The sequence below is a fragment of the Anopheles nili genome, chromosome 3, assembly GCF_943737925.1.
Source record: "Anopheles nili chromosome 3, idAnoNiliSN_F5_01, whole genome shotgun sequence".
Classification (NCBI taxonomy): Eukaryota; Metazoa; Arthropoda; class Insecta; order Diptera; family Culicidae; genus Anopheles; species Anopheles nili.
The window spans coordinates 25885845-25912815 of record NC_071292.1 but is presented as its reverse complement, the minus strand read 5'-3'; the positions used below and the strand labels follow the sequence as shown (position 1 = coordinate 25912815).

Sequence of the window (26971 nt, the reverse complement as noted above, 5' to 3'; positions counted from 1 at the left end):
TTATTGCACATTTAGCAATTACAAAACCTTTACACGAATCTGATTCCACCAGGCGCACACCAGAATGGTGAATGTTGCGTAATGATTTAAAATTTCAATTCCATCATTAACCACGATTCGGAACCGTTCACGAGCCGTCTGTGCCGTGAACGCGTGTCACTTTAAAATAAGCTTGCCCATTCCACGTGCTGCCCTCGGATATGCAATGCAGTTCCTCTTTTGTTTGCAACGAGAATGCAACCGATGCAATCGATCGCCGATGGTGCAGCTGACCCATGCATGCGGGTGTCGAGCGGCCTTCGCTTCATGCAAAAAAAGACCTTCTCTCGACCCTAAACACCCTAAACAAAACACGAAAAGTGAAGCCAAGAAATATGCTTGCCAAAATAATAACAATAAAAAGCCGAATCGTAACGATCGCTTGGCGGATGCATTTCTGACAGCGGTAGCAAAAAAAAACACTCGTCAACTTGGATGTGTGAGTTTGCCGGTCGTACGAACACGGCAGGGTCGATAACGAGTTTTCAGACCTCACCCCAGCATTCCTCTCGCATGCAATAGCCCTTCCTGCTGGTACGTTGGTTGAAGGAAAAGGGGAGCGAAAGAGGGGGGCAGGAGGCAAACCGGCGAGATGCGCATGGCTGGGCGTTCGCCGTTTGCCACGAGATGCGACACCACCACAAGCATCGCGGCGGGAACTAATCACGAGCACGGCTGAATTTGCCCTTGATTGGACCTTGCGTCGGAAGCCTAGACCACTCCTCGGCGGATCCGGACCGCGAACTCACTCAGCTTTCAGAAACCGAAGTGTGAACACGCGCACCTCACTACCGGGAGCTAGCCTGCCTCAACGGGTGAGTAATCACAAGGGCCAGGGACCCATCCTTCCATCATCCAGCCACCCCATCCATCCCGTTTTCCATCACGAGTTAGTGAAACCGAGGCCATCTTCGATCGATCCGATTGGTGAGCATCGAAAAAAAGTGAAACTGCTGCTGCCGCCGTCATCAGGAGTGTGTGTTGCTAGGGCCCTTTTGGAACGGATGACTTTGCTTACAAGTTTTCCCGGCAGTTGAATGAATCCTTTTTTGTTTGCCGAAAACGAACACCAGATAGTGCAAATCAAGTGCTCTAAAGTGTCCGGAAACTGCAACACCCACACTGGAGAGCGGGAAGCATTTGCGTTTTGCGTTTTACATTTCTCTCCTTCATCCCATCTTCTGGATGACGAAATGATTGAGTGAGGAATGTGCAAAATGGCACCCTTTTTGGCGTTGCCGGGTGACGGGTAGTAGGATAGGTTACGATGAAAAGAGTGCATTTTCCATCTACTATTTGCTACTACTTGAACTACTTAACGGCAAGAAATGACTCGTGTATCGATCGGCGCAAGTATTACACAATCGTACGACGAAACATAAAACGTAGCTCTCGTTGCTGCTATCTCGTCAGCTAAGCGGCTAACATAACAACGGCCAATGAAACTGAGGTCATCTTATCACCTGATAATGTTGCCCTTTAATTGCACCTCACGAAGAGAACCGTCAGAGTGCAGTTGCCGGCATGAAACGCCCGCCAAAGGTTACGGGAAGAGCGTACCTTATTTTCCAATCTGTCCTCCAAATGACCTTTTCGCGGACGCAAAATGTGCAGCGTACGCGCGTGTGCGTGGCAACGTCCCGTTTGTTTCTACCGGCTTCTGTTCCCAACTCGCTCGAAACGCTGGGAAGATTGTAAGATGATGTTGGTGCCGTCATCCCCCGGAGCGTCTGATCGGGAATGGGAAAAGGGTCTTTTTTTACTCCCCCCAGCCGGAGATGGAAAGTTTCCGGGGGCCATTGCGCCCTGTGTTCTCCATCGCGATTACCGTCGAAAGGGAAACACTTTTTTTATGAACTAACGAGATTATCAATGGTATTGTAATGGTGCGGAATGTTTTTAAAAATTTTATTGCCTGACGTAATTAATTCACGCTTTTGTGTAATGTTCGTTAGCGACCTTTGCTTGGATCATGTATTTTAAAATTGAAATCGCTCAAAACATATCACCATCCGTCTCCATAGCATCGGTCGAGCAGAGCAGTGATGGCTTTGATGGTCGGAAAATGGTTTGCTCGCGACCGGCAACCGTAGTGTGCCTTGTCTGATCCTATTTTTAGTCGATCGTGGCTTGTTGGCGGTTCCTTTTTCTTTAGCTGTTGTGTAATCCCGTACACCAGTGCCAATAGAATGAAACATTATCAACCTTCGAAGGGAGCTTCCTGATTGAAACAGGAAAAAATTCAAAAGCATAGAGTTGTTAAAACCTTCAGTTTAAATATGTTTATGCTTTTTCTTTACGCTAACACAGCAGGCATTTGGCTGTAGGCATTTTGTGATAAAGTACCGCTTAATAATCAACCGCAAGAAACGCTACATCCTCCTATCCTCATCATCGTCCTTATTTTTCCCAGAAACCATTCGCCTTGAACTTGACCGCAAGATAAGAATGCGTTTTTATTTTTAACCTCGTTGTTTTCGATTTTTGCTCCCCACCGCGAACGCAGAATTTGCCGTTCGTTTCGTGCTCTAAAACCACAAAAAAGCATCCTTTAAAAGCAACATGTCGAAGATCGGAATCAACGGATTCGGCCGCATCGGTCGCCTGGTGCTCCGTGCCTCGATCGCCAAGGGCGCTCAGGTCGTGGCCGTCAACGATCCCTTCATCGGTGTCGACTACATGGTCTACCTGTTCAAGTACGACTCGACGCACGGTCGCTTCAAGGGTGAGGTGTCCGCCCAGGACGGTATGCTGGTCGTGAACGGCCAGAAGATCGCCGTCTTCCAGGAGCGCGACCCGAAAGCCATCCCGTGGGGTAAGGCCGGCGCTGAGTACGTCGTCGAGTCGACCGGTGTGTTCACCACGATCGATAAGGCATCGGCCCATTTGGAGGGTGGCGCCAAGAAGGTCATCATCTCGGCCCCGTCCGCCGACGCACCGATGTTCGTTGTCGGTGTCAACCTGGAGGCGTACAACCCATCGATGAAGGTCGTCTCGAACGCGTCCTGCACGACCAACTGCCTTGCTCCGCTGGCTAAGGTCATCGACGACAACTTCGGCATCCTGGAGGGTCTGATGACGACGGTCCATGCCACCACCGCCACCCAGAAGACCGTCGACGGTCCGTCCGGCAAGCTGTGGCGCGATGGCCGTGGTGCTGCTCAGAACATCATCCCGGCTGCGACTGGTGCCGCGAAGGCTGTCGGTAAGGTCATCCCGGCGCTGAACGGCAAGCTGACCGGTATGGCGTTCCGCGTCCCGACCCCGAACGTGTCCGTCGTCGATCTGACCGTGCGCCTGTCCAAGCCGGCCACGTACGACCAGATCAAGCAGAAGGTGAAGGAGGCTGCCAACGGTCCGATGAAGGGCATCCTCGACTACACCGAGGAGGAGGTCGTATCGACCGACTTCGTTGGTGACTGCCACTCGTCCATCTTTGACGCCAAGGCTGGCATCCAGCTGAGCGACACGTTCGTCAAGCTGATCTCCTGGTACGACAACGAGTACGGTTACTCGAACCGTGTCGTCGATCTGATCAAGTACATGCAGACCAAGGATTAAACATCTTCCTGGGAGCGCAGCAAGAAAGAGAGTCCCTGCGTGCTATAATACAGCGCTGCGCGAGTGTGGGTGTGTGCTGGTGTGAGGGGGTTACGCCAGGACGAAATCATTCCCGGCGGCCACACCACGATCGTTGATAATTAAACACGGAGCAGGTCGTGTGTCCATCCATCGGGGCGTAGAGAATCTTTTCCGTTCCATTCTTTTCTCACCGGATGCGTCTGTTATCCTCTTGCTATCCTTTCTGTGGTAGCCAGCAGGACCAACATGGCACCGTTTGATAGGAATGGAAAATAGGATTAATCAAAAGCGGGAATTCTAAAGTCATTTTGGCACGTGTCACACCCTACTCCCCATATCATCGAGCGTAGAAAGCTGCCGGCGAATAATTAGTCAAACATCAAATGTCCCGTGTAGCGCCTCCACATCGTATAGTGATCTTTGTTTCCTTCTATTGCTGCCGATCGTCATCCTTTGTGAGTTTGCATCCCCACCGGTTGGGAGAGAATCCTTCTGGGTGACTTTCGCGTGAGGATTGAATGGAATAAGGACTCACCAGAACACACACGCACGCCCGCAACACGCTATCTCCGCTGGCGTAAATTATTATAGTCGTAGGTCGAACGTAATGAAAACGATTCAAAGATCGCCTCGTCGTTATACATATTTGTTGCATGTAATGAACAAAATTAACTACACAAACGTACAGACAAACAAGCCACATAACACACTGACAGTAAACACACATACACGCCCACATTTTACATGCAGAAATCCAATGTTCTGTTTAGTTGGTAAGGATTAATGATATAAAAAAACAATAAATTTAACTGCTAAAGCGTTACTAGAACCACACACAAAACGTGTGAAGTCTCATTTTAGTGGGAGATCCGAAAAAAAAATTAAACATAACTCTTAAGGAGGGAAGGAGTACAAATTTAAAGAAATTAACTACGTTTCGGATTACGTATTGCAAACTCTATGCTCTTGACTGGAGCCAATGGGATTATATTGAAAACTGTAAAGTTAGCATTATGTGTAGCGAGGGACCTTGAAGTGATTGAATGATCACTATCCCCAACGTACAACGATATGAAAGTTAGCTTGCAGATAATTGTCTTTGATGCATCAGAATTTCGCTCTTTTCGTGACAGCATATCCTTGTGAAAAATGGAAGAAAGGAGAATCTCTTAAACAGAGAGATGACTTTACGGTAGTACAGTTTGCAACATCAATCGTCCATAAGGTTCGTCTCACCCTGACGCTTGGAGGTGTTTAAAGATTAGAGCCTCAATTAACAACATTCACTTTATCGCAACTGTTATCAAGATGTATTCATTTTTTTTTCAATTCTTCTGCGTATCACTTAGGCAAGGCCATAAGTGCTAAGTAAATGTATTGATTCGCTTAGGTAGCCTTCGTGAATTGCATCACACGAATTCATCAACATCTTTTTCGAATTGGTATCGTATCGACCTGTGCGAAAAGTTCATTGTATAATAGATAAAGCATCATAGGCAAAACGGTTCGTTAGCTGCTTGCTAGTGAATCGCCAGCAACAATAAAGATTTGTTTTTCACACTAATCAATCATACAGCTGCATGATTTGATGCAGCATAATTATATGTATTCGTAGAAATGGAGTAAGATTTAAAATAATAGACTCAACTCACTCCTAACGTCCTTGAACATTCGATAATAGTAGTAATATTTCTTGTTGAATTAAATTCCATTCGAAACGAATGTTATAGTGGATGTTTCGTACAATCATGCTGCTCTATGTCCGGATATTGCCATGAAAATAACATTTTACATTCCGCAAGCGTTACAGTCTCTCCTTGGTTTAACCTACCAAATCGGAAGAAATTTGTTTTGCCACTTTTCAACCTTAGCCTAATGATTGAACGTTATTCTCATTTTTGACCGCATTCATCAATGCTAGAACAGATTTCCACGTACTTTCAGTCGCCTAATGTGTTTGTTTTTAGTTCGTATCAATGTCACATTCGATGCTCAATGTCACCTTTGAAATGGAAGAATTTTTTAGCCAATGGCGAACCTTTGTCGAAACAAAAAATCTATCACTTGTAACTTATATCCTAGCTTTTTATGCGTGAATCGCCACACTTTCTACTGTCTTGAAACTCTGTGAGGAACCCATTCCATTTAGTTTGTTCCGTTTTCCGTAACGCTACCGTTCATTTTTACAGGCGAGTTTAATTTGATAGCAGCCAATGCAGGCACAAGTTCGGTACCGTTTGTTTGCCCTACCACCGCAACCGATGCGTCCGGTTTCTTGGCCACTGCCGGTTTGCAGGCATTACCGCCCGTTAGCGACTTGCTAACCCCTGCATCTGGTTTATGCCCCTGGTGACGTCCGTTGCAGACATCGTCGTCGCTCGAGCTTTCCATGGACAGCCCGAAGTTGGAGTTACTTTGCTGCAGCACCTTTTGTCCATTTGCTAGATAGCTGTCTAGTTTGCCCACCGAGGCGAGGATCAGTCCGAGGAAGGGAGGCGACGGATTGAGAGGTCGGGAAAGATACTCGGGATGGAATTGGGTCGCAACGTAGTACGGATGGCCATCCAGCTCCATGATTTCCATTCGCTCCTTCTCTGAGTCCGTGCCAACGAAGCGCATTCCATGAGCGGTCAACTGATCGATATATTTCGGATTTACCTCATATCGATGCCGGTGGCGTTCTTCGATTTGCGTTTGGTTTCCGTACAGCTGACCTGCATGGGGGCGAACAGTGCTCGTTAGAGGGTCAAAATCGCTTAGGCTTGACGGTTTGCTACAAACTTACGTATTTTACTCTGGCCCTGGAATATGGTTGTTCTCTTTCCCAGTCGCATGGTTCCACCATACACTCCCGTATGATGTTCGGGCATATCTATAACGAGCGGATGGGGCGTGTTTTCATCCACTTCGGTTGTGTTGGCGTTCTGTAGGGTAAAAAAATGATTTCAGCTTATTAATTGATATAATACTCAAAAATGTAAAATATTCTGATTGTTTATCGCATCACAATGTAAGAGAATTATTGTCTCGTTCCGCAGATGGAATGGAATTTTCTTCTCAATATAAAGTCAACAATCTCTAAATGTTTTCTATCAGTGCTCCAAGAAAAGTAAACTACGGGAAGTAAATATGATAAGAACTCAGTACCGCACCGTTCCACTGTAGGTGTAAAGTGCACGATGCAATGAATCGTCGTTTCCTCTGGTGTGTTGGTTTTAGGTCAATCTTCTATACAACGCTTACCTCTAAATCTAGCTTATTGCGCGCATACTCTATGACGGCTGCCTGCAATCCGAGGCATATGCCGAGCAACGGCTTTGAATTTTCACGAGCCCATTGACACGCACGGATCTTGCCTTCGATTCCGCGTGAACCGAACCCTCCGGGAACGATGACACCGCTGGAAAAAAAAGCAAATTTCGCATAAGCAACAACTCCTAGACGGCCTTATTACCATGTCGATTCATACTTGCTGTTGGTAAGCATATGCCACGCTTCGTAGTACAGATGGGGGGTGTTAAATTTCGTGCTACGTTCGAGATTGCACGCTTCGATGAACGTTAGGTTCAACTTGTAACCGACCTTGATGGCCGAATGTAGAAGCGCCTTCGACACGGACGCATACGCGTCCTCCAGCCGGGTATATTTGCCGACAAGCGCAATGTTCACTTTTTTATACACGTTGTCCAACCGCTCGGCCAGATCACGCCATGATTGCATGAAATCCGGTGGCCGCGGTATTGGTATATTGAGTTGCAGTCGCTCCCGAAGGATTTCAATGACACCAGCCTGCTCCATCAGCAGTGGCACGTGGTAAACCGAAGAGAGATCGTGTATACAGATGACGCGCTCCGGCAGGACATGGCAGAAGTTGCTAATTTTGTCCTTCACCTCGTCACCGAGTGGATTCTCCGAGCGGCACACGATCAGGTCTGGGCTAAGGCCAAGGGCACGCAACTCGCGAACGCTTGCTTGCGTAGGCTTCGTCTTCGGTTCACCTGTCGCACGTGGAAGCGGCACGAGAGATACGTGCGCTACGCAAAAATCTTCCCTTTTCTCGCGGAATTGAAATTGCCGCAAAGCTTCCACGAATGGCATACCCTCGATATCGCCGATTGTGCCGCCCATTTCGATGATGCACACCTCCGGCTGGATGTCTCCCTTCACCGGTGTTTTGGCCACTCGCTCGATCCATTCCTTTATGGCATCTGTAATGTGCGGCACCACTGTACGGAAGTATACAAACATGAAAGCTTAACCTCAATACGTAGCACATGACATGATTTTCTGCATACCCTGGACTGTCTTTCCAAGGTAGTCCCCAACACGTTCTCGGTCGATGACGCTTTTGTAGATTTTGCCCGTCGTAATGTTGTTGTCCTTGTGTAACACTATGTTCAAGAAGCGTTCGTAATTTCCCAGGTCCAAATCAACCTCGCCGCCGTCATCGAGCACATACACCTCACCTGCCGGGGTATGAAAAGTGGATGAGTGGCTAAGTGATTAATATTAAAATTCTGGCCAAATGTAATAACTGCGAAACGCTTCTAAATTCTGTCTAAACGTTCTTCTGAAAAAGATAAATTCGGATGATAGCTGATATTACTTATACGTCTACGTTTGTACCGCCCTATGCATGTGGTATAAAACCGAACTGATGTCGCAAGGGTTTACGTTTACGTAGTGTTTTAAAAATAAAATGTGCCTCTTGTCATTTCGGCACTCGTTACGATGTTCCTCGGGATAATTTTCTTTTTTCTCCCTTTGTGTACAATAACAATATGCAGCTGTTTTCTCGAACATATCTCTTATGCATTCGAGGCGATTGCTTACCGTGCTCGAACGGCGAAAATGTCCCTGCATCAATATTGAGGTACGGATCAATTTTGATCGAGGTAATCTCGATTCCGCACGCGTTCAGTAGCGTTCCGAACGAGCTGGCAATAACGCCTTTGCCGACGCCACTGATCACACCACCCGTTACGAGTATGTACTTCATGGTATTCTGCGTCGTTTCGCGATGCTGCGTTGTCCTAGTCTGCTGGCGTCTTGGCTGATACTATACCGTTCTCTCTGCCGGATATCCCGCACGAACTAAAAGGTTGATAATGTATGGTTAAGCACGGAACGTCTGAATGGTGTACAATATTGTTTGGCACATCTTCGATAGCAGAGGAACGGTTCACAGACTCGCTCGTGCGGCGGAAAATGTTATCAAATGGCCTTCGGTTTAAATCAAAGCTCGTTTTAGTTCTAGTCACTCAAGTACCGAATCTTCATCTACACGCGTCCCCGTGTTTTCGATCAGTTTCCACTTACGGAGTTAATTGTTTGTAAACAATGCGCCAACGCAAGCGGCACCGCCGGAACCACCAGTTTCCCTTTGCCGGTAACGAACCAAGCACGCGAAGGAAGTGACCCTGCGTTAGAACAGAAAATGTGCTCACTGGAACAGGATAGCGGAGCCGTCCTTCACAACAACTCGATATGAGTGGTTTGCAGACCTTTTTCGCTTATCGGTAAAGCAGCGCCACACCATGCGCTTTTAATGAAAACTGTATACTTTTTGCACGTTTTGGATTAGGAAAATATTTTACGACGGAATTCGAAGCCAACACGCGGTGAACTTTCGGACTGACAGCTGTGCGGAGCTGTCACGTGTTGACGCGCATTTGTGTGGGTAAGAATGGCCGTTCATAACCGTTTGTTTATACAACAAAAGAAACCTAGGCCAATAGAAGAGTTTCAAACGTATGAGGCATAATTGTTATTTGAATTATAGGTTTTTAACTTAATATTTGCTATGGTCATTAGTTTGAAAATGGACATTGGAATTAGTGTTGCAGGCTTTTCAGTTCATACTGCACTCAACGGTGTTCATCCGTTATAGGACAAAAATGAATGTCAAACGGAATGGTAGTCTGCACACTGTCGTGTTCAGTATCAATTATGTACATTTTCATCCGTTGATAGTAGGTTCGGGTTTCCTTACGACCTATGTAGAATGAGATGATGGAACAGTGCAGGGTATGACTTTTTCTAGCATTTATTGAGTTCGAGAAGACCAGATCGCAACTTAAGATAGAAAATCCTGATTCAAGTCGAATATCCACGATTTTCAGTGAATCCTCACTCAAAGTTTGAAACGAGGGCTTTAAACGCTTGTCCTCCATTGCATGGTTCATTCTGACAGCAACTATGCAGCTGTCTGTCACATGGGTTTTGCCATTGAGAGCACCAAATTAAGAAAAATACACAAAAGAATCTAAGGCATATTGTAAAAATCGAAGCAGGCGGAACGAAAGGGAAAAGTATTTCGTCATCACAAGATTTTGCTCGTGCTGCCAGGCCCGGAGAAATCGAGTCGCTGTGCTGCAGACCGTGCAGAGACACGGGTTAACGTACCGTCACTCCGCTAACCTGCGCCACAACAAGAATGTCCGGAGTGAACGTAACGCGAAGCGAAGTGGTGCAGTTTGTGCTGCGTATCTCGCTGCTATCAATCGTCACCTACTACTCGGCGAAATGGCTCATTCGAAACCTGGATCCTTCCAACAAAAGCAAAAAGAAAGCCATCGAGCATGCGGAAGAAATTCTACGGAAGTAAGTGGTCCAAAGTCCGCAAGGCGCTACGGAAGTCGAGTCACGCTGTTGTGGCGCCCTGTCCCTGTATGTCGTCCGTGTTTCGGTGAATGAAATGCCTCGCGTGGCAGACGTCGCGACGGTTATTTTTACATGGGTTGCGCTAGCGTTGGCGCAGCCTTGCACCGTTATATAATCACGGGAGCTTAGGGGCAGAGTGCAAACAGTCCACGAATTCCAATGCATTCTGGCAGTAGTGCTACGTTAGAGCGTAGGATGTTTTAATTATTAAGCTTTTTTTAGGTTGAGTCCAACCATGAAAAAATCCGCCGTTCAAAACCTGAACGAGTATGAAATGGTCATTGCATCGCACCTGGTGGTACCAGAAAATATTGCTGAGAGCTGGGAGAGCATCGCTGGGTTAGACGATGTATGCCAGGAGATTAAGGAAAGTCTCGTTTTCCCAGTGTGCCATCGGGACATGTTCGCGGGTTCGGCCCTCTACCAGCCTCCGAAAGGAGTGCTGCTTTATGGTCCACCTGGTAGGATAACCCACTGACGCTCTATTTTAAATCCTCCCTAACTGAATCGCTTCCATTTATTCTTCATGAAGGTTGCGGTAAAACTTTGATTGCAAAGGCAACGGCTAAAGAGGCTGGCATGAGGTTCATCAATCTCGACGTGGCCATGCTCACTGACAAGTGGTACGGCGAATCGCAAAAGCTTGCCTCAGCCGTATTCTCGCTGGCGGTCAAGATACAACCGTGCATCATCTTCATCGATGAGATTGACTCGTTCCTGCGCGCTCGCAACTCGTCCGATCACGAGGCGACGGCCATGATGAAAACCCAATTCATGATGCTCTGGGACGGGTTGAACACGGAGTCCGATTCGACCATCATTGTGATGGGTGCCACCAACCGGCCGCAAGATCTCGACAAAGCTATTCTGCGCCGAATGCCAGCCCAGTTCCACATCGGCTTGCCGAGCGAGGAGCAGCGTTTGAAAATTCTACGGCTGATCCTGCAGAATGAAAAGGTTGCCCCCGAGATCGATTATGTGCAGCTTGCGCGGGTCACAAATGGGTACTCCGGTTCGGATCTGAAAGAAATTTGCCGTAATGCCTCGGTGCATCGCGTTCGTAAGGTGATGAAAAACAAAGAGATGATGGTGGCGGTACAGGCGGCAGTTACCAAGGCACACGAGAATGGAGCCCTGCCGAATGGCAGTGCGTGTAATGGAAGCACCCAGAACGGCGGGACGAGTTCGTTACTTGACTTAGGGACGCCGGCGATCACAATGGACGATCTTACGGAAGCGCTACGCAGTATGAAACATTCTAAGTACACCACGGGAGTGATGAGCGATGCGCGGATCGATTTGGATTAAACTATTTCGGATGCGAGAGCGCAAGCGTTGTAGCTTTATGTTGCATTGTCCCTATTCAGTAAGATCGTCATTCGATGAACGCTGCTCAAAAATCTTCCCAGTGATCTTACAGAAAAAAGATCGTACGAATACGTTATATAGCTTATTGCTAATCACGAACAGAACAGTGAAAAGACACAGCGGTTGTTTACAATACATCCGATCCATGTGCTTCTGTACGTCTGACGCTATATTACACGACACTGTCGTGTCCCAAATTGTCCTGAAACGTAAAGCAGCGCAACAATCGAATAATGTGCAAGCAGAGAAATTTTTCTTGCCGCGGATATTCACAGAAACAGTTTATAAACCAGTCAGTAGGACGTGGTCGATGCTAGATCTTGTATTTATCCTTAAATGGACGTGTTAAATTTGGGATGATTGATGGTCAGATATTGGATGTGAAATTTATCGTATTGAACACTATGCAATTCTATCGAGCGACATCACCTAGTAGTGCAAGCAGAAGTAACAGAAATAGTCATATTAAAAGAACCATAATGCTTATAAAAATCGACCGCTGAATCAAATCTTCTTTACGTGTAGATATATGGTAGTTCGATAGAAATCGTCTATTTTAGAAGTTGCTTTTTTTTAATACCCAGTTGTTTGTCCCTTCTTTTGCATCCATTTTATGGTCCCTTTTTCTCGTGCAGCAATTCCGTTTGGTGGCATCTTAAAAAAGAAGTAGGTTATCGTAAATTGTAAATGAAAGCGTTAATGTAGATATTTTGTGTTTAAGGTGGCCGTAATTAGACAGAATACACAAAGGAAAACATTGTTTAAATATTGAATAAATCAAATCAAATTAATTTGTGTGCTCAAAAATTTATTGTTTTAAAGTGGATGTTATAAAATTTGTTATTATTGTTATAAAGTGGAAGGTTATAATGAGTTTGTTATTTAATGAATTTCATAAGAAAAAGTGATTTTCATGAAACACCATGCGCCTCCATTAGATGCGATCGTTGAGTGTAAATATGTCAATTTTTTCTATTTTTGATGGATTTATACTTATTTAAATAAAACGTAATCGTTAGTTATACATTAGTGCGATTCCATTAAAAAGGATGAAGCAATGTTTCAGGTCTATTTCCTATCGCCACTTGCCTGGAGCGAAACACTGGAGAGCTTTCTCTTTCGTCGAAAGCTTAACGAAAGAGAAAGAAAGCAAAAAACGCAAGCCAGCATTGCCTTCGGTAGAGGTCAAATGAACTCTCACGATGACACTTCGTCACATGTGGTACGGCTGAAGAGTATCCTCCGGAAGCAGCACCAGGCCGACAGGAAAGCTCCTGGAAACAACAGTGCACCGCACGGCGATGCAAAACATTCAAGCTTCAGCTCGGATGGCTGCTAACGGGCCACGAGCGAACCCGAACGCTCCACGAACGGATGTACCGAGATAAAAGGACCTTCCCGATCCTTCCGTGAACGGTAGAACACGTTCGGCAGCGCAACCGTGCGGACATACTTCCAGCGCCCGAAAATACGGAAAAGCCTCTTTTTAGGCGAGCTTGGCAGCCCTTTTTTTGGTTCGAGTGTTTGTGTTTGTGTGCGCGCGTTTGTGGGCATACACTGAGTGTGTTTTGGGGTTCGCAACGCGGGCTCTCCAGCAGTCAAGGTAAAGGAAGGCGCAACGTCAAGTGGGTTGGACACGCCAACAGGACGAAACGGCGGTGACGCTATTCCCAGCATAGCGTTTACCATAAATTGTATCATTTACGCTGCCTGCCCCCCTGTTCCCTTCGGTACTCACGGTACTGTGCTTTTTTGTGTGTGAGTGCGGGCAACGTGCGCGCCATTTTCCACGTCCCAGGCCTGCTACGAGATGATTGCTGTCAAAAAAGAAGCTGTCTGTTGGGGCGAAGCGCGCGTGTACTTCAGCATCCTTACGCTGTCTCCTCTTGAGCTTTCACGTTCCCGCGTCGTGTCCTCGTGGTTTGCTAGGCTTTTTTCTCTTTCTCTCTCTCTCTCTCTCTCTCTCTCTCTACTTCGCTTTACTGCCACGCAACCGTGTGTTTGTATTTCTGGAGCCGTACGATGGTGTGCTGCCCAATGCCGACAAAACGCCACCGTAGTACAATCGCGCGTCCTATTGTGGTGCTCCAAAAAAAACACACACTCAAAGTGACAAACACTCGCGAGAAGACCAGCACACAAACAAAAAAAGTATTACGTGCAAACCAATACATTACCGCGGGGAGGCGCTCGTGTTTCGTGCCCGTTTTGCAGTCATTTTGCACCGAATCTGGGGACGACTTAGCTGGGGGCTCCATCGCTTTCCGGCTCCACCGCGTGTGTACGTTTTTTTTGCGGGTGTATGTGTACAGTGTCGCAGTGTGCGTGCGTGTGTGTGTGCGCGTGCTTTTGGCGCCTCAGAAAAATGTTGTGTTGTGCCGTTGCGCGGTGTTAGCGTGTGTATTGGCAACGGAACACACGCTGCTAAGGAGCGGGAACTAACGGTTTGGAGTGTCCTGCGGGACTCCCGAAAGGATCTGGGGGCATATCTTGACGAGCGGCTCATTGACATCCACTCGGTGTCGGTGTGATCGCTTATCGTCCTGCGGCGCATTTCGCTCGAAATGAAATTCCATCCAAAGCACCTCCCGGTCCTCGTAACTCGTGGCGTTCACTGCCAGCAGATGGAGGGATTGACCGGGGCCATATTGGGCGTTTTGCGACCAGCCCCAACCGGAGAGCGTGTGGTCGGGGTGGAGTTAATTAAAATAAACTTATTTTGCCACAGGAGCCAACACGGGGGGGCCGGTTCTGTGGGAGCTCCTTTCATTATTCTGCCTCATTTAACCGTTCGTCGCTTTGGGGTAATTTTCGCGCGTGCTCTGTTTTTTTTTCTCAACCGTTGGCCTGGTTTGAATTAAAATTGAATATTAAAATAACGGCTTAATTTGCCGGCAGGGAAAGCTTTTATTAGGTGAGGTGCGAAGGGAAAAAAAGCACACGGTTTAAAATTGGCTTTTACGGCTCGTTTATTTCTGATAAAAATGTTTTTGCGTATTTTTCCACGATTATCCTTTTTGTGTTGTTCAGGCTTGCTAAATCAATTTCGTCCCCAGTGCAGACAGCAAGCCTTTTGTTTAATCAGTTCCTTCGAGCTGGAGGAAAAACCACCCTCCGTCACATGGAGAAAGTCTAGCATTTGGTGCCGCATTTCGTATGCTGCAGTCCGTCCGTGCAGCCTCGGCTCGCATCCCAAATGGCGAGGTTCACGTACGCGCCAACACCAGAAGATGTACGACTTCACAACCAAAACCGCACCGTTGTGCTTTCTCTCGCTCGCGCTGGTTCCTCTTTTACGTCCATCCTTTCCCATTGTGCGGACGTGATATCGCACCGCGCGCAAGCCTAACCGCACTTTCGCAAGCCATTTCCAGGTCTGTAGTGGCGTGTAGTAAAATCAAAACAATGTTTATTGTGCCACCAAATCTCGGCCAAAACCTTTCTCGACAAAACACCGCCTCTCGACGTGGGGTGGGCTCGTCTGCGTTTTGGTGGGTTGCTTCCCGGGGTTTTTTTTTCTTACGCCACGCGGTGGAAAAACCACGCTCGTCCTTGCGCAACCCGGGTAACACTGACCGTTTGTCAGCTCAAAAGCGCAGGCAGAACGCACGGTCCGCGGTCACCGATCCGTCGTCAAGGTCGCCCCGACAGCTTCGGTCAGAATTTTTGGGATGAAATTTTGAGTGCCCCATTTCGGGCTTGCTGCCAAAGAAACCTCACTTTCCTATTTTAGTGCGTCCACCATCGCTTTCGCTTTTAGGAGCACTTTTAGAAGCGTTACTGGGTGCGCCATTGGGTTTCCCAGAGATTGTTTCCCTTTTTTTTTGCTGCTACGATTTTTCTCTCAGCTTCCTCATCGTTGGGTCCACTGGGAAATGGAACCCCAAAAAGCGTCAAATCACCGTCGGAGTAAATTTCTCCACACCGCTCCAAATTCCCTCCGGGGTTGCAAGCTTAAAAGCCAATGGAGAATAAGTTATGGGTTGCGTTTGTTCCTTCCTCCGTTCGCCGTTTCATTAGATTTCGCTTCATTCGGAGCCAACGAAAATGGCAACGAAAAAGGGTTTCGCTCTGCTCCAGCCCACTGGGGGAGGGGAGTTGGAAATTGAAAATTTATATCCCCACTCGTTCGTGATTCGAGCCGTCCGCGGCAGGATCGGACGAGTTTCCTTCGCAGGACGACGACAGGCAACGGGATCAGCCGTTTGCGGGGGCGGGCAAGGTTTATAAATCGAAATGAACTTTTGTTAAGCACGAGATGGGGAAATTACAATAACGATTCTGGTTGCATTTGCGCTCTTTTACTCCGCTTCCCAGCATCGATCAGCTCAACCTTAGCACACGTTTTATTTCCCTACGTGGAATGTCTACGAGAACTGTCAGCAGGTGTGCACGAACGGGTCGTTGATTGGAAAAGCGTACCGGGGAAAACACGTCCCCGGGTTCCGGTGTCGTAACTGTGTGTGTGTGTGTTGGGGGGTTTTTTAGCCCTTTTTCTCCGGTGGAGCGGTTCAGATTTCTCACCAAATACACGGCGCTAATAGCACACCGGCAAACGGGAGCGCACGGTAAGTAAGTTAACAGCAGATGGAAAAAGTTTCCCTTTTTTCTTTCTTTTTCTTCCTTTTCTTCCTTTTCGAAACACCGTCTAAACCCTTGGCGCTGTAAGATCTGGAGTCCCCCCGTTAAATTGTTGTTCATTTCCTGGACGGAGATTTTTTTTTCTTTACTTCTTCCAAAAGGGAAGCAAGCACGTTTATTTAAACGTAGACCAGAGCTCTTCCGGTTTCCGGGCATTATGCACCGGGGTTTTATGCGCCCAGCCTGGCGCAAACAAGGCACACGCTAAAGCCCAAATGTGACCTCCGCTCATGCTGCCTTACGCTGTAAGTAACGTTGATTGCAGATTGCAACTGCACCGGGAAGCCCGTTGCAAATCATGGGAGGCTCAGCTTGTTGGGACTTTTTTTTCTTCTTTGTGTGCCTCTGCTTTCGTTCTTTCGCAACTCTACCTTGTCCGCCACATCTGGCGCTCCCGAGTAATGGACGGCAAACGTTTTGACCCCGAAATCTCGCTGCAACCTCGAGCTGAGTCAAGCGCCCGGGTAGGTTTATAGTTCCGTTGGCAACGAAAACGGGGACGGGGAATCGTCGCAAAGTTTAGTTAATTTGTGCCACCCGAAATGGCGTGTGTACCGAAACGATTTCCATTAGAGCAAGTTGCTTCGTTGAGTAAATTCGCACTGCCCCGAGATGATGCCGCGATAGTTCGAGTTGATCAAAGTTTTAAATGAATAATTTACCCGTGCTGACGGTGAGCGCTAGGTGTTCATTTGGTGTACGGTAAACGGCGAGCCGGTCATGGTTTTGTGGCAGATTGTCGTCTCTGCCCGGGAAGCATATTGCGTCGTGGGGAAATGGCAGCGCATATTTATGCTGGCCGTGGAGAGACATCAGGTTGCAGGTTGATAGAGCGCCGGAGAGATAACTTAAACACTGTGGGAGCGGAATTTTAATCAGTTTCAAACATTCTTTTGCGTCTTTTTTTTTGTAAGTATTAATTAAATACAACAGTGTGGCGACAAAATATTTAAATAGGTTGTAAGTTTCCAGAAGATCTTTGTGTGAGGTTAACATTTTTCTACTTAGGCTACTCTTTAAAAATAGCAAGTTGATATTTTTATCTAAGTATATATTTCTACATGTACCGTATTCAATTTATTTTTATTTTTCTATGATTGATGTTATGATAATTATTACGGTTTATTGTGGAAAAATATTTACTTCATTATCTGTATTATTTTTTGGGGGGAATCTATTATTCTACTCAAATTTTTCTTTTGGAAAAGTTTGCTCAACCTACGTCAGGTACAAATCCCTTCTCCACTTTTCGTTGATACCAGCTGGTGCTTAAGTATCACAGAAAGAAAAGCATATTTTTCTCCCCGTGAAACAATACAGGCACTTAGAGAGCGTTTTCTGCCTGCGCCAAAGTACAATGTATGTCTCTGAGACGAGACGCATAAGAGACATACCGATAGGTAACGGAATCCGCACCTGCTCCTGGAAGGTAATTGAAGCTTATGAATGATACATTTCCTTCCCCACGCGGTAAAGGTGCATCGCGACAAAACACGTCTCTGCTCTCAGCTCGAAAGCCCCCGGCTAGCCGTATTTCACGCCGAGCTGCACTAATTTATTGACTTACGATCGCACTTTCCGCGCGTGCACGATCTCGCGCTCGCAACCGGAGAAAGTGAGTGGCACAAAATTCGCCCACGCCGGCACACGGATGCAGGTGACATCTGCCAGCAGTTTGGCCGGAGTGCGCCATTCGCCTTCGTTTAGCCAGGATTCGGTGGTGTGGTTTTATGCGAAGACACCAAACGATGGTGGGGTTGGGTGTACCAGGACGCTCTAAATGACGTTGATTAAATTTTCAGCATGCACAAAACATGCAACCCGGTGCGGTGCAACGAGATGCATCATCATCGCTGTCGACAGTGCCGAGGCGCGAGAGTGGTGGTCTCCACCGATGACACGGTGATATCATCAGCAGATTTTATCGTCCCGGGGTTTGTTCTTTTTTCTTTTTTTGGTTTACTTCGTCTCACTTTTCCGGACCATCTATGCCGGTGACATTGAGGGTGAGCGTTAACCTTCCGTGGTGTTTGATGGACGTACTGAAATCCCTGTTGAAGACCGATAAACGAGGTGCATCTGTTTAAAATGTGCTTTTGTACTAGTTGACAATGTTTAAGAATAATGGAAAAAATCCGTTTTATAAAAAACACTCTTTTTTACGTCAATTCTCTCTAAGGGAAAGCGCTCAAGCAGTGAATTGAAAGCCTTAAAAGCTCCATGCCAGTGTAACGTGTGGTATTGCTCCTCACGTAAGGGTTAACACGTGCCTTTACCACACGAGGGACAATCCCGGCAACGTGTCCTTTTTGCCGTATGCGATGCGTAGCAAATTTTCCGATCAGCACACACTAGCGCATAATCGTGACATCGTCAAACATTACGGTCGACCCACCGGTCACCCACACATACACCCACTCACCCACGCTTCATCCGGTGGGTGCTTTATGATGGATAATTTATTGGCCCCGGGCATTTCCCGCAGCGGCATTTCACGCTGCACCAGCAATAATGGACCGATACAAAAGGGGTCCGATCGGTGCGAGACAGCAACACTGTATCGCCTTCGGTCCGGATGATGAATGCGATAAGCGCCAGCAAACTGATCGTGTAGAAAAATCATCACCACCGACGCGTGTAGAATATTCAATTTAATGCTAGCAATTAAATGCATTCAATTACCGGTGCATCGGTCATCCGAGCCACGCTGTGGCTGTGAAAATGATTTCACGTAGGGAGATTTTTGAAGCCAAAAATGTCGCGTTGTTTCGCGCAGCAACGCAACACCGCGCTCGGCGCTTAAAACCGTACTAATAGCTATCGTTAGATTTAATTATGATTTAGACCGAAACTAGTGGGACCAGCACGCGAATGCAGCTGCACTTTGCGAGGTTTATTGAATTATAACACAGCGTTCCGGAGCGTGGTTTTTGGCGGTGGTGTGCCATTGGTCGCCACCAAGTGGTGCTTGCAAGCAAAAAGGACACGTTCACAACGGAGCTTAAAGTGGAAAGTTCACCTTTTTAATGACGTTATGATGCGGGTTCGATCTCTCGATGGAATACCACACCCGATGATGGTGGTTAGATGAAACGATTCCAAAACGAAACGGAGCAAACCTGCAGTGTGTGGTCACCGTTCAAGGGTGAATGTGTTGGAATATGCTAAAACATAAAGCCCTCTTCTTGAGGACCATGCGGACACTTGCCACGGCGCAAAACGCTTTTCCGAAATGCGTCCGTTCATTGGTCGTAATTGAAAATTTTCGGAAACGCTTCTACTGCCCTTTTTCCCTTGTATGTGCATAATTCCCCACGGTTACCGTCGTTTTGCGAGCCATTGCGGCGAGATCCTTACCGTACGGGCGCTCATTTACTTGTAAAATGCATGCTCCGTGCCGTATCGAGGCGGCACACCGATGGTCCTTGCCGGAACGAGCATTTTGCGTGAAACATCAAAGGGAATTGGGAACTATTTGCAGACGGAACCGTGTGTGCAATATACTCTCTTTACCTGGTGGTGGCTTTTAGTTGAAAACTTATCGAACGCATTTTAGACACTAAGTTTACTGCGTCTTTTATAGGGTGTTTATAGGTCGTTTTATATTCGAAACGCTTTGAACTAGAGCAGTATTCGTAGTATGCCGTAGTAAACTTGTTCAATAATGTTTTTGAGTAAACGATACTAGTCCAATTGTGAGGTGTAGTATTTTGAAATATTTTAATTCAAATATATATTAGTTGTTAATTAAATGCATCAATTATAAAATGTATATAAATCTACTGAAATAAACTCGGAATTTAAATCATTTATGTTACTGTTAAAACAACAGACATTATGCTTACACCGTAGATCTTTCGTGTCAATTATTTATTTTAGTGAACTTTCTCATTATTTATATTTATTAAACATTTGATAGCAGACTGTAGAAACTTTAGTAATTTATAATATTAAAAGGTGAGATGGTACGCCTCTCAGAGCTAACACATGCTTAAAATCAATGGCCGTTGTTTCTAGTTTCATGGCATAGGGCTAGTTGAAATTTTCTGGGATTCCATTTCAAATCCCCTCAACATGTTAATGCTATCATCCAATATTTAGTCGCACACATTTAAAGTCAAATGTCGCTAACAGCTAAACCCAACCGATAGCAAAGCGTACGTTGATCGCATTAAAGCTTCCGGCCCGTTAAATTAGCCATGCTTCCGATCCCAACGCTGCATGCAGGCGTATAAAGTTAAAATGTTTGCCCACACACGGTTTGGGTTGAATTTCCTATGGCAACCCCTTCCGGCCATGGACAGATACGGTGCTAATGAAACACAAACACATTCCACTTGCCGCGTTGCTTTTACTACCACCGATTGGAATTCGAATTTCGCCCCCCGGGGGGGTTCCAAATCCGGGCAATGGGGTTTCTTTTTTTTTGCGCTCACTTTACCAGCGCCAGCAGTTGATCGTTTTAAAACTCATTTTCACGCCAAACCGAGCTTTATTGGCTCGAGTGGGATAGGTTTCAATTTCGATTTCCCATTATTAACAGCTCATTACTTTCAGCACATCATTGCTGGCTTAATGCGACTCGCCGAGGAAAGAAATGGCACGAATAAGTAGCAGTTTTTTTTCGTAACTGAGCTTCATTTGCACTTGATTGTAAATTGTTGTGACAAACGGCACGAGTGAGCAGATTAAGTGAAATGCCATTTTTATTTCTTATCAGCAAAGCCGTTTTGTTTGCCGGGAAAAATAGCTCCCGCAAAGTTCCGTTTCAAGCACCTTTCGCTGCCATAATCAGCAGGATTGGTTTAATGGCGTTCTAGCCTTTCTGGCCGACATTAGCACTTACTGTAGACGATTAGCAATCGTTTGATAACAAACCTCGCTTGATCCTTTTCCCACTGGCGGGCGTGTGTGTGTGTGTGTGTGTGTGTTTGTGATCGAGTTCGTGCATTTTTCACGTGGCATGTGAACGTGCAATCGATGGTCGGGTTGTTCGGGGGCTGCCCAACATTAGGCACTGATTGCGATAGCGTGCATCACGCCAACCCATAGCCGGGCTGGAACTCCAAGGGCTCTGGTTGAAGGATTGCACAGCAAGTGCTGCTAAATATTAGCACTTCGTCGTGTAGGCTTTAGGAATCTTTCTCCTGCTTGGTCCCGGCAGCCGGAGCGTGCGCCCGTCGATGGAGGCGCCTGGTGGCACTCAACAAGTTTCCGTGCCGGAGCATTGGGATTTCGTTCGCCAGCCTGCGAGCCGTCGAGTTATCACGCTTCTCGTCCGTGGCTGGCACACACGGGCCCATCATTGTAGCGGGGCGTCACAGGGCTTTAATCAAAGGGGCTAATATTGACCGGACTAACGATGTCATCACTCTGGGCGCTTGAATAGGGATGGGCTCTTAGCTAATCCCTTGGGTATCATTTTGCATTACATGATAGTGGGAAAACATCACATGGGAAAAAGTGCTTATTTTTTTAATTCTTAAATGCATTACGCTAGTTTTATTGAACTGGCTGCTGAGGAATGGATTTTAAAAATCCTTAGATGCTTCTAGAACGTTTAAAAATCGCTCTCTTATCGTCCTTCGATGGAACGAAGCATTTGGAAACGTTCACGATATACGATTCAAGTGTAAAAGAAAACGCATATCGGTGCGTTATTTTCACAGAATCTAGCCGTGTCAGCGGTACTTTAAATATTAATGAGATTAGCATGTCATTTCATTCTCGACCCAGCGAACCTTCACGCTCATTCGAGACACGTTGTTTACAGCGGGAGTGGATAAAAATCGATTGCCGCCGTTCCTCGACCCTCAAGGGATCGGGTGTGGGTATTCAGTGCGTGTAAATAATGTTTCCTTATTAGCCAGCGTGCGAGACACGAACGCCCGTTCTCTCGAGTCGCCACCGAATTTTGGAGCTTTCCGTGCTGGCTCAGCATTGGCACATGTACTGGCCGACGTGTACCACAACTCGGCAAACGCACAAGGTAAATGCTCACTCCGTAGCTTTCATCGTTGGGTCGCTTTTCCGTTCTGTTTCCTCCCCACATTAAGCTCCCGGGCGGGCCGATTGCTATCGATTCCAATGTCGTCTGACACGTTACACGGTTTGTTGGTAGCATGCGAAGGATACGTAGGACGAATACGCGGGAAAGCAAAAAAGAAAAATCCTTCCTCTCGATATAATGGGAAACGAAATAATGAACCGACCGAAAATATAAAGGACTCATTTGCCTAATGCGTATTTGGTCCTGCGATTGTGCCCCATCGGCTGCGCACATAAATCGATCGGCATCGGATGGAAAAGTGAACGGAAAAGGCTTCGTGTTCTGTCTACAGCCAGCCCGTGGGTGAGGCGGCATATAAGGGAAATGATTGTAAAGAATATGTTTATGTGTATTTTTTGCAAATTAGATCCAACCGGTTCTTTGAACTGCCGATGGGGAATGGAAATGGCCGGCTTCATTCGTTGAAACGATCCAACGTGGAAAGGTGTACATAAGATTGAGTTTATTTTTTTTTGCGTACGTTTTTAGAAAGAATATTCGTAACATTTGATGTGGATTCTGTGGCAAACCTTATGCATTAATTTTTAAAGCATTGCTAAACATGATATCTTTTTTTTTCATTCCATTCGAACACATATTAAATGTCTTTCGAGGCTCACTCAAACAAATGACCATCCATCAGCTTGCAGTTTAACTTCGTAATAACTATTGATTAAATAGCATCCTTGCGCATCCTTGACCATACATCCCGAGGGTAATTTTTTATGCCCCACCCAGCTGGAAATCATATGCACGTTCAAGAGGAGCCACCGCTTTTTTTGCATAAAGTTAAACGAAGCACAAAACCGCCTGATCCCTTTTCCCAGCCGCACTTATCAACGCTGGCACGATCGCTTTCCATCCCGAACCGAACCACGAACCGGCACTTAAGCGAATGATAAATGGCCACAATAACCTTTCGCCGTACGATGGAAACCCGGGAAAAATTATACGACCTGCCGCCCACTTCACTCTTTCACGCTCGTGCATTGCGTAATGTCCAATGTCAACCGCCCTTTTGCGGTCGGCCTTTGCATATCAATCATCATAAAATGGCGCCCGGGTTGCACTATCGCCGAGTGGGGTGAAGGAAGGATTCTTCTTCCTGTTTTTTTCGCTACTCTCTACTCGTTTCCGCTTACTCTGGATGTCACTCTTTAAAGCCAGCCTCGAGGCGAACGACTCAATGGGTCCGGCTTCGTTACAGCTGTAAGTATATTCTTATTCACCGCTCCATGTTGAATAGCCGGACGAACGGGTGGGGTTTCGCTGGAAAAGGATAAAACCCGATCCAAATGCCCACAATCCGTGTAAAACGCAAATCCCACCACCGTTCCCAACTAAGTGAGCTACATATGGGATGGGAAAAAAAAGCAAATTCCCCCTTAGGGCAAAAAATGCTTCAGCATTCGAATTTTCATAAATTTACTTCCGAAAGCACTCGCCGATTGGCAAAAAGGATGCAGCTTACGAAACCCGTTCACGGATCAAACGGAAGGGCGAAAGAAAGAGTACTTCCCGAAATTTTCCCATTCTCCCCCGAGGACGACCCATCCCTCCTGGGGAGCATTTCCCTCATTCGCTTCACGATGATGCCCTTTCGCGTGAGCGCAAGTACATTTCAATTTCAGCAATGCTTCCGGCGGTTGCATTCCACCCACCGAATAATGCATCGCTCCGTGCATCATACGAACTGCACCACGCGGAATGCAACTACCCGGCAGTAGCCTCTGGCGGCGATAGCGTCGTAGTTTATTTTATGCACGTTCGCTGTTCGCTGTGAAGGGCCACCAAAACCGGAACACAAGCCGCATCGCAAGTGGCTGCACTCTCTACTGGTGCATGTCGCCGACAGGACAGAGTAGGCTCTCCTTCGTGCAACGGGGCGCAAATTGGGGAACTTATTCCTCCTCGGCATTCTTTCCTTGGCATTCATCCGGTCTCACCATTGTGCCACCTTTCACTGCAGCCTTATGCAACACGGTGCCGCTTTACTGCAGTAAAGTCCAGCCCCAACAGGGGTTCACTCTATCTCTCTCTCTCTATCTCTCTCTCTCTCTCTCTCTCTCTCTCTCGTTCTTTTCGCTTTGGGGTGGATTTTTGCAAGCACAAATAAACAGCTCCATCGTTCGGTTGGGTTAACTTGCAACGAGCCAAAGCTAGCGGGAGCGTTGTCAATGTTGCTGGCACCGGATCCCTCCACTAGGCTAGATTAGCCACCGGATAGTGGCCTTTCGGCATTGAGCCGCCCAAATTGATGCTAAAGTATGAGAAAGCTTCCGTTCGCTCGACTTCAGCGAACCTTCGCCTTGTCGTTTCGGGCCATTGTCGATGTGCCATAAATTGAGGAAAATAATTCACTCACGACAATCGGCTGAAGGCACGCCGCCCATTCGGGTGGCGCCTGTCTCGGTGGCCATTTTCCATATTCCTAACGACGGTCGGGGCGAACGTCCTTTTCCGGCTCTCCGCGACGCTTGGTCCGTTGCAGACGCGCGAGCTTTTTGGTCATGGTTTACTGCCTTTTTCCACGCGGGCGAAACTTTCCGCCAACTTTTGCGCCGGCCTCACACAACGCCAAGTGGGGGTAGTTTGTTGCCCAGTTGTCCTACGGAACTTTTGGCCCGAGCCCGTTATCCTTCATTCGAAGCTCGATTTAACTGCTCCGTTTCGCGTCTCGCTCTGCGCGCGATGCATTTCCGTTTGCGCCCCTTCGTGTCGATCGAGCGGGTTGCTTTCTGGCGTTCCGTCATTGTCTTCGCGGATGGTAGGGCGGAAAAGTTTTGCTAAACTAGTTTAACACCTATCTGCCGTGAGCGACGGCACGGGTGCCGCCGGTTGGGGTTGAAGGTTGAAAATTTATGTCCAAAAACAAATGCGGTCCTCTATGCGCCCCGCGTGAACGTGCGGAATGACTTCCGGTGAAACTATTTGCCGGCATTTGTCCGCTCATGATTGAGGTTCTCTCTGATGCTGGGTGCCATCGTGTGGGGCAGGACACACGTGGGTATGTGTTGGACACTTGCTAACGCCCGGCCACTCGGCGTGTAATGAATAAAGTTGGGCTGATTTATTCCGTCATGTTTTGTTTTCTATTTTTCGGTGTAGTGTCGGTAAGCTACAGGGTAGCTAGAAACTTTCGGAAAGGCTTTACGATGAAAATGCAATTTGGGAACAATTCCTCGTCACATCGTTTGGTGGAAATTGTTCCGGTTGTCTTTTGACGCCTTGAGATAGGCAACACGCTGAACGGGAAAATGGATTTAGCCAACAGATTTACCTAATAGATCAGCTTTAGTGAATAATTTGTTGTAAGCCACTTAAATAATGGTGTTGATGTTGTTGGTGTTCTATAAACGGAACCGTTGAAAAGTCTTATAAACTCTTTTCTAAGACTGAAACATCATTTATTCTAATTTAAATTAGATCGGATCCTCTTGTGCTCTTCATGCGCTTCATTAGTTGGTTTATTATAAATTGTATTATTATTTTCACGTAGTTTCTGATTAAAACACTCAATACAAAAGTCGAACCCATTGAAATTGTTAAAAAAAACTTCACTGCAACACATAAATTCGCATGTGTCGACATTTATCAGCCATTACACTGTATCACCGTACGATTTATGCTCATGCCACAACCATACGCCAGAACTTTTACGACGTCCTGGGTGGTCGTTGCTCTCCCCGTTCGTTCCGCGCACGTAGCACAACCACAAACGCGCTCCACAATCGCTTCCACCGGATCGGAATGCATAAAAATCGTCCGTCAAAGGAGGGAAGGAATTTCAAAAGCGCTTGCCAGCAAAGAGGATAGCTAAAAGAGCCCAACCACATCCGCCGGTGATAAGCCCAATTGTGGGGGCTGGCCGAAAACTTTCAACCCCCTCGTGGTCGCGTGGAGTTGAATGTTCGGTTACGGTTTATTGCACGTGTAGCCGGTCTTCGTCCTTACGCCATGCGGAGTCCTCTTCACCCACATCGGCCCGGTTTCGGCGGACAAATCTGGCGCGGGATTATCCCGCCGGAGCCCTTTTGAAGCCAAAATCGATTAAACTTAACGGATAAAGCCAATTAAGCGCCGGCTCGTATCGGATGGATAAATTTCAACTACGTTAAGCAACAGGACACTCGCTGATACGCGCCACCCTCATGCCTCGTGCAGCGGTTTGAGGTCCGAAATTGATGGGACCTAGCGCATCACCAACCGGCACAGCCGATATGCGATTAAGCCGGGGTTAAAGCTAACGGGTAAACGGATTCAACGGAATCGGTGATTTCTTTTTTCCTCCTTCCAAGAACAAAAGCCCCGTGACGGTTGCAGCACAGGGCGGTCGGTTTATCTGAGCTCCGGCGGTGCCAGCAAGTGAATTAGCCGGAAAAAGGCTACGGCCCATAATTCATGTGCGAAACTGCACCGACACTATCTCGATCCGTGTTTCCAACCGGCTCGGGATCTGGCTCGCAAAAGCCACTCATTCTACACCCATTATGGATCTCCGAATCTTGATCGCTTCTCGAGAATGGTGGACTGAGCAAATACGCTTGTGTATTCGGCACGCCGGTGAGTTCCGGTCTTGTCCGGTAACGGTGGCGAATGGGTTCGTTCATCCGATTTCTCGAACGGCCG

General features: G+C 47.0%; 3 protein-coding genes across 3 annotated transcripts; 2 read left to right on the top strand and 1 right to left on the bottom strand.

Moving 5' to 3' along the window:
• The first annotated feature begins 748 nt into the window (after positions 1 to 748).
• LOC128722847 (glyceraldehyde-3-phosphate dehydrogenase) lies at positions 749 to 4455 on the top strand. The gene is made up of 2 exons (XM_053816530.1): positions 749 to 854; positions 2546 to 4455. The coding sequence occupies exon 2, from the start codon at positions 2602 to 2604 to the stop codon at positions 3598 to 3600; it is 999 nt and encodes a 332-aa protein (XP_053672505.1). The 5' UTR covers positions 749 to 854; positions 2546 to 2601; the 3' UTR covers positions 3601 to 4455.
• A 136-nt stretch (positions 4456 to 4591) lies between these two features.
• Positions 4592 to 8978, bottom strand: LOC128722672 (CTP synthase). The gene is made up of 7 exons (XM_053816349.1): positions 8941 to 8978; positions 8455 to 8715; positions 7917 to 8087; positions 7091 to 7847; positions 6865 to 7021; positions 6407 to 6545; positions 4592 to 6335 (listed from the first exon to the last, which is right to left on the bottom strand). The coding sequence occupies exons 2-7, from the start codon at positions 8618 to 8620 to the stop codon at positions 5767 to 5769; spliced, it is 1959 nt and encodes a 652-aa protein (XP_053672324.1). The 5' UTR covers positions 8621 to 8715; positions 8941 to 8978; the 3' UTR covers positions 4592 to 5766.
• Positions 8979 to 9937: 959 nt separating this feature from the next.
• On the top strand, positions 9938 to 12670 carry LOC128722577 (outer mitochondrial transmembrane helix translocase-like). Its single transcript, XM_053816250.1, has 3 exons — positions 9938 to 10224; positions 10507 to 10745; positions 10817 to 12670. Exons 1-3 carry the CDS (start codon positions 10058 to 10060, stop codon positions 11590 to 11592), a joined length of 1182 nt encoding a protein of 393 aa, XP_053672225.1. The 5' UTR covers positions 9938 to 10057; the 3' UTR covers positions 11593 to 12670.
• The last annotated feature ends 14301 nt before the right edge of the window (positions 12671 to 26971 follow it).

Bases quoted from the DNA above. Each gene is read 5' to 3' on its own strand.
- LOC128722577 (XM_053816250.1), top strand. From the start codon at position 10,058: ATGTCCGGAGTGAACGTAACGCGAAGCGAAGTGGTGCAGTTTGTGCTG. The intron at 10,225-10,506 runs GTAAGTGGTCCA...AGCTTTTTTTAG, and splicing joins GCGGAAGAAATTCTACGGAA to GTTGAGTCCAACCATGAAAA. The intron at 10,746-10,816 runs GTAGGATAACCC...TTCTTCATGAAG, and splicing joins GCTGCTTTATGGTCCACCTG to GTTGCGGTAAAACTTTGATT.
- LOC128722672 (XM_053816349.1), bottom strand. From the start codon at position 8,620: ATGAAGTACATACTCGTAACGGGTGGTGTGATCAGTGGCGTCGGCAAA. The intron at 7,848-7,916 runs GTATGCAGAAAA...ACTTCCGTACAG, and splicing joins CCTTGGAAAGACAGTCCAGG to TGGTGCCGCACATTACAGAT. The intron at 7,022-7,090 runs GTATGAATCGAC...TTTTTTTTCCAG, and splicing joins CATATGCTTACCAACAGCAA to CGGTGTCATCGTTCCCGGAG.
- LOC128722847 (XM_053816530.1), top strand. From the start codon at position 2,602: ATGTCGAAGATCGGAATCAACGGATTCGGCCGCATCGGTCGCCTGGTG.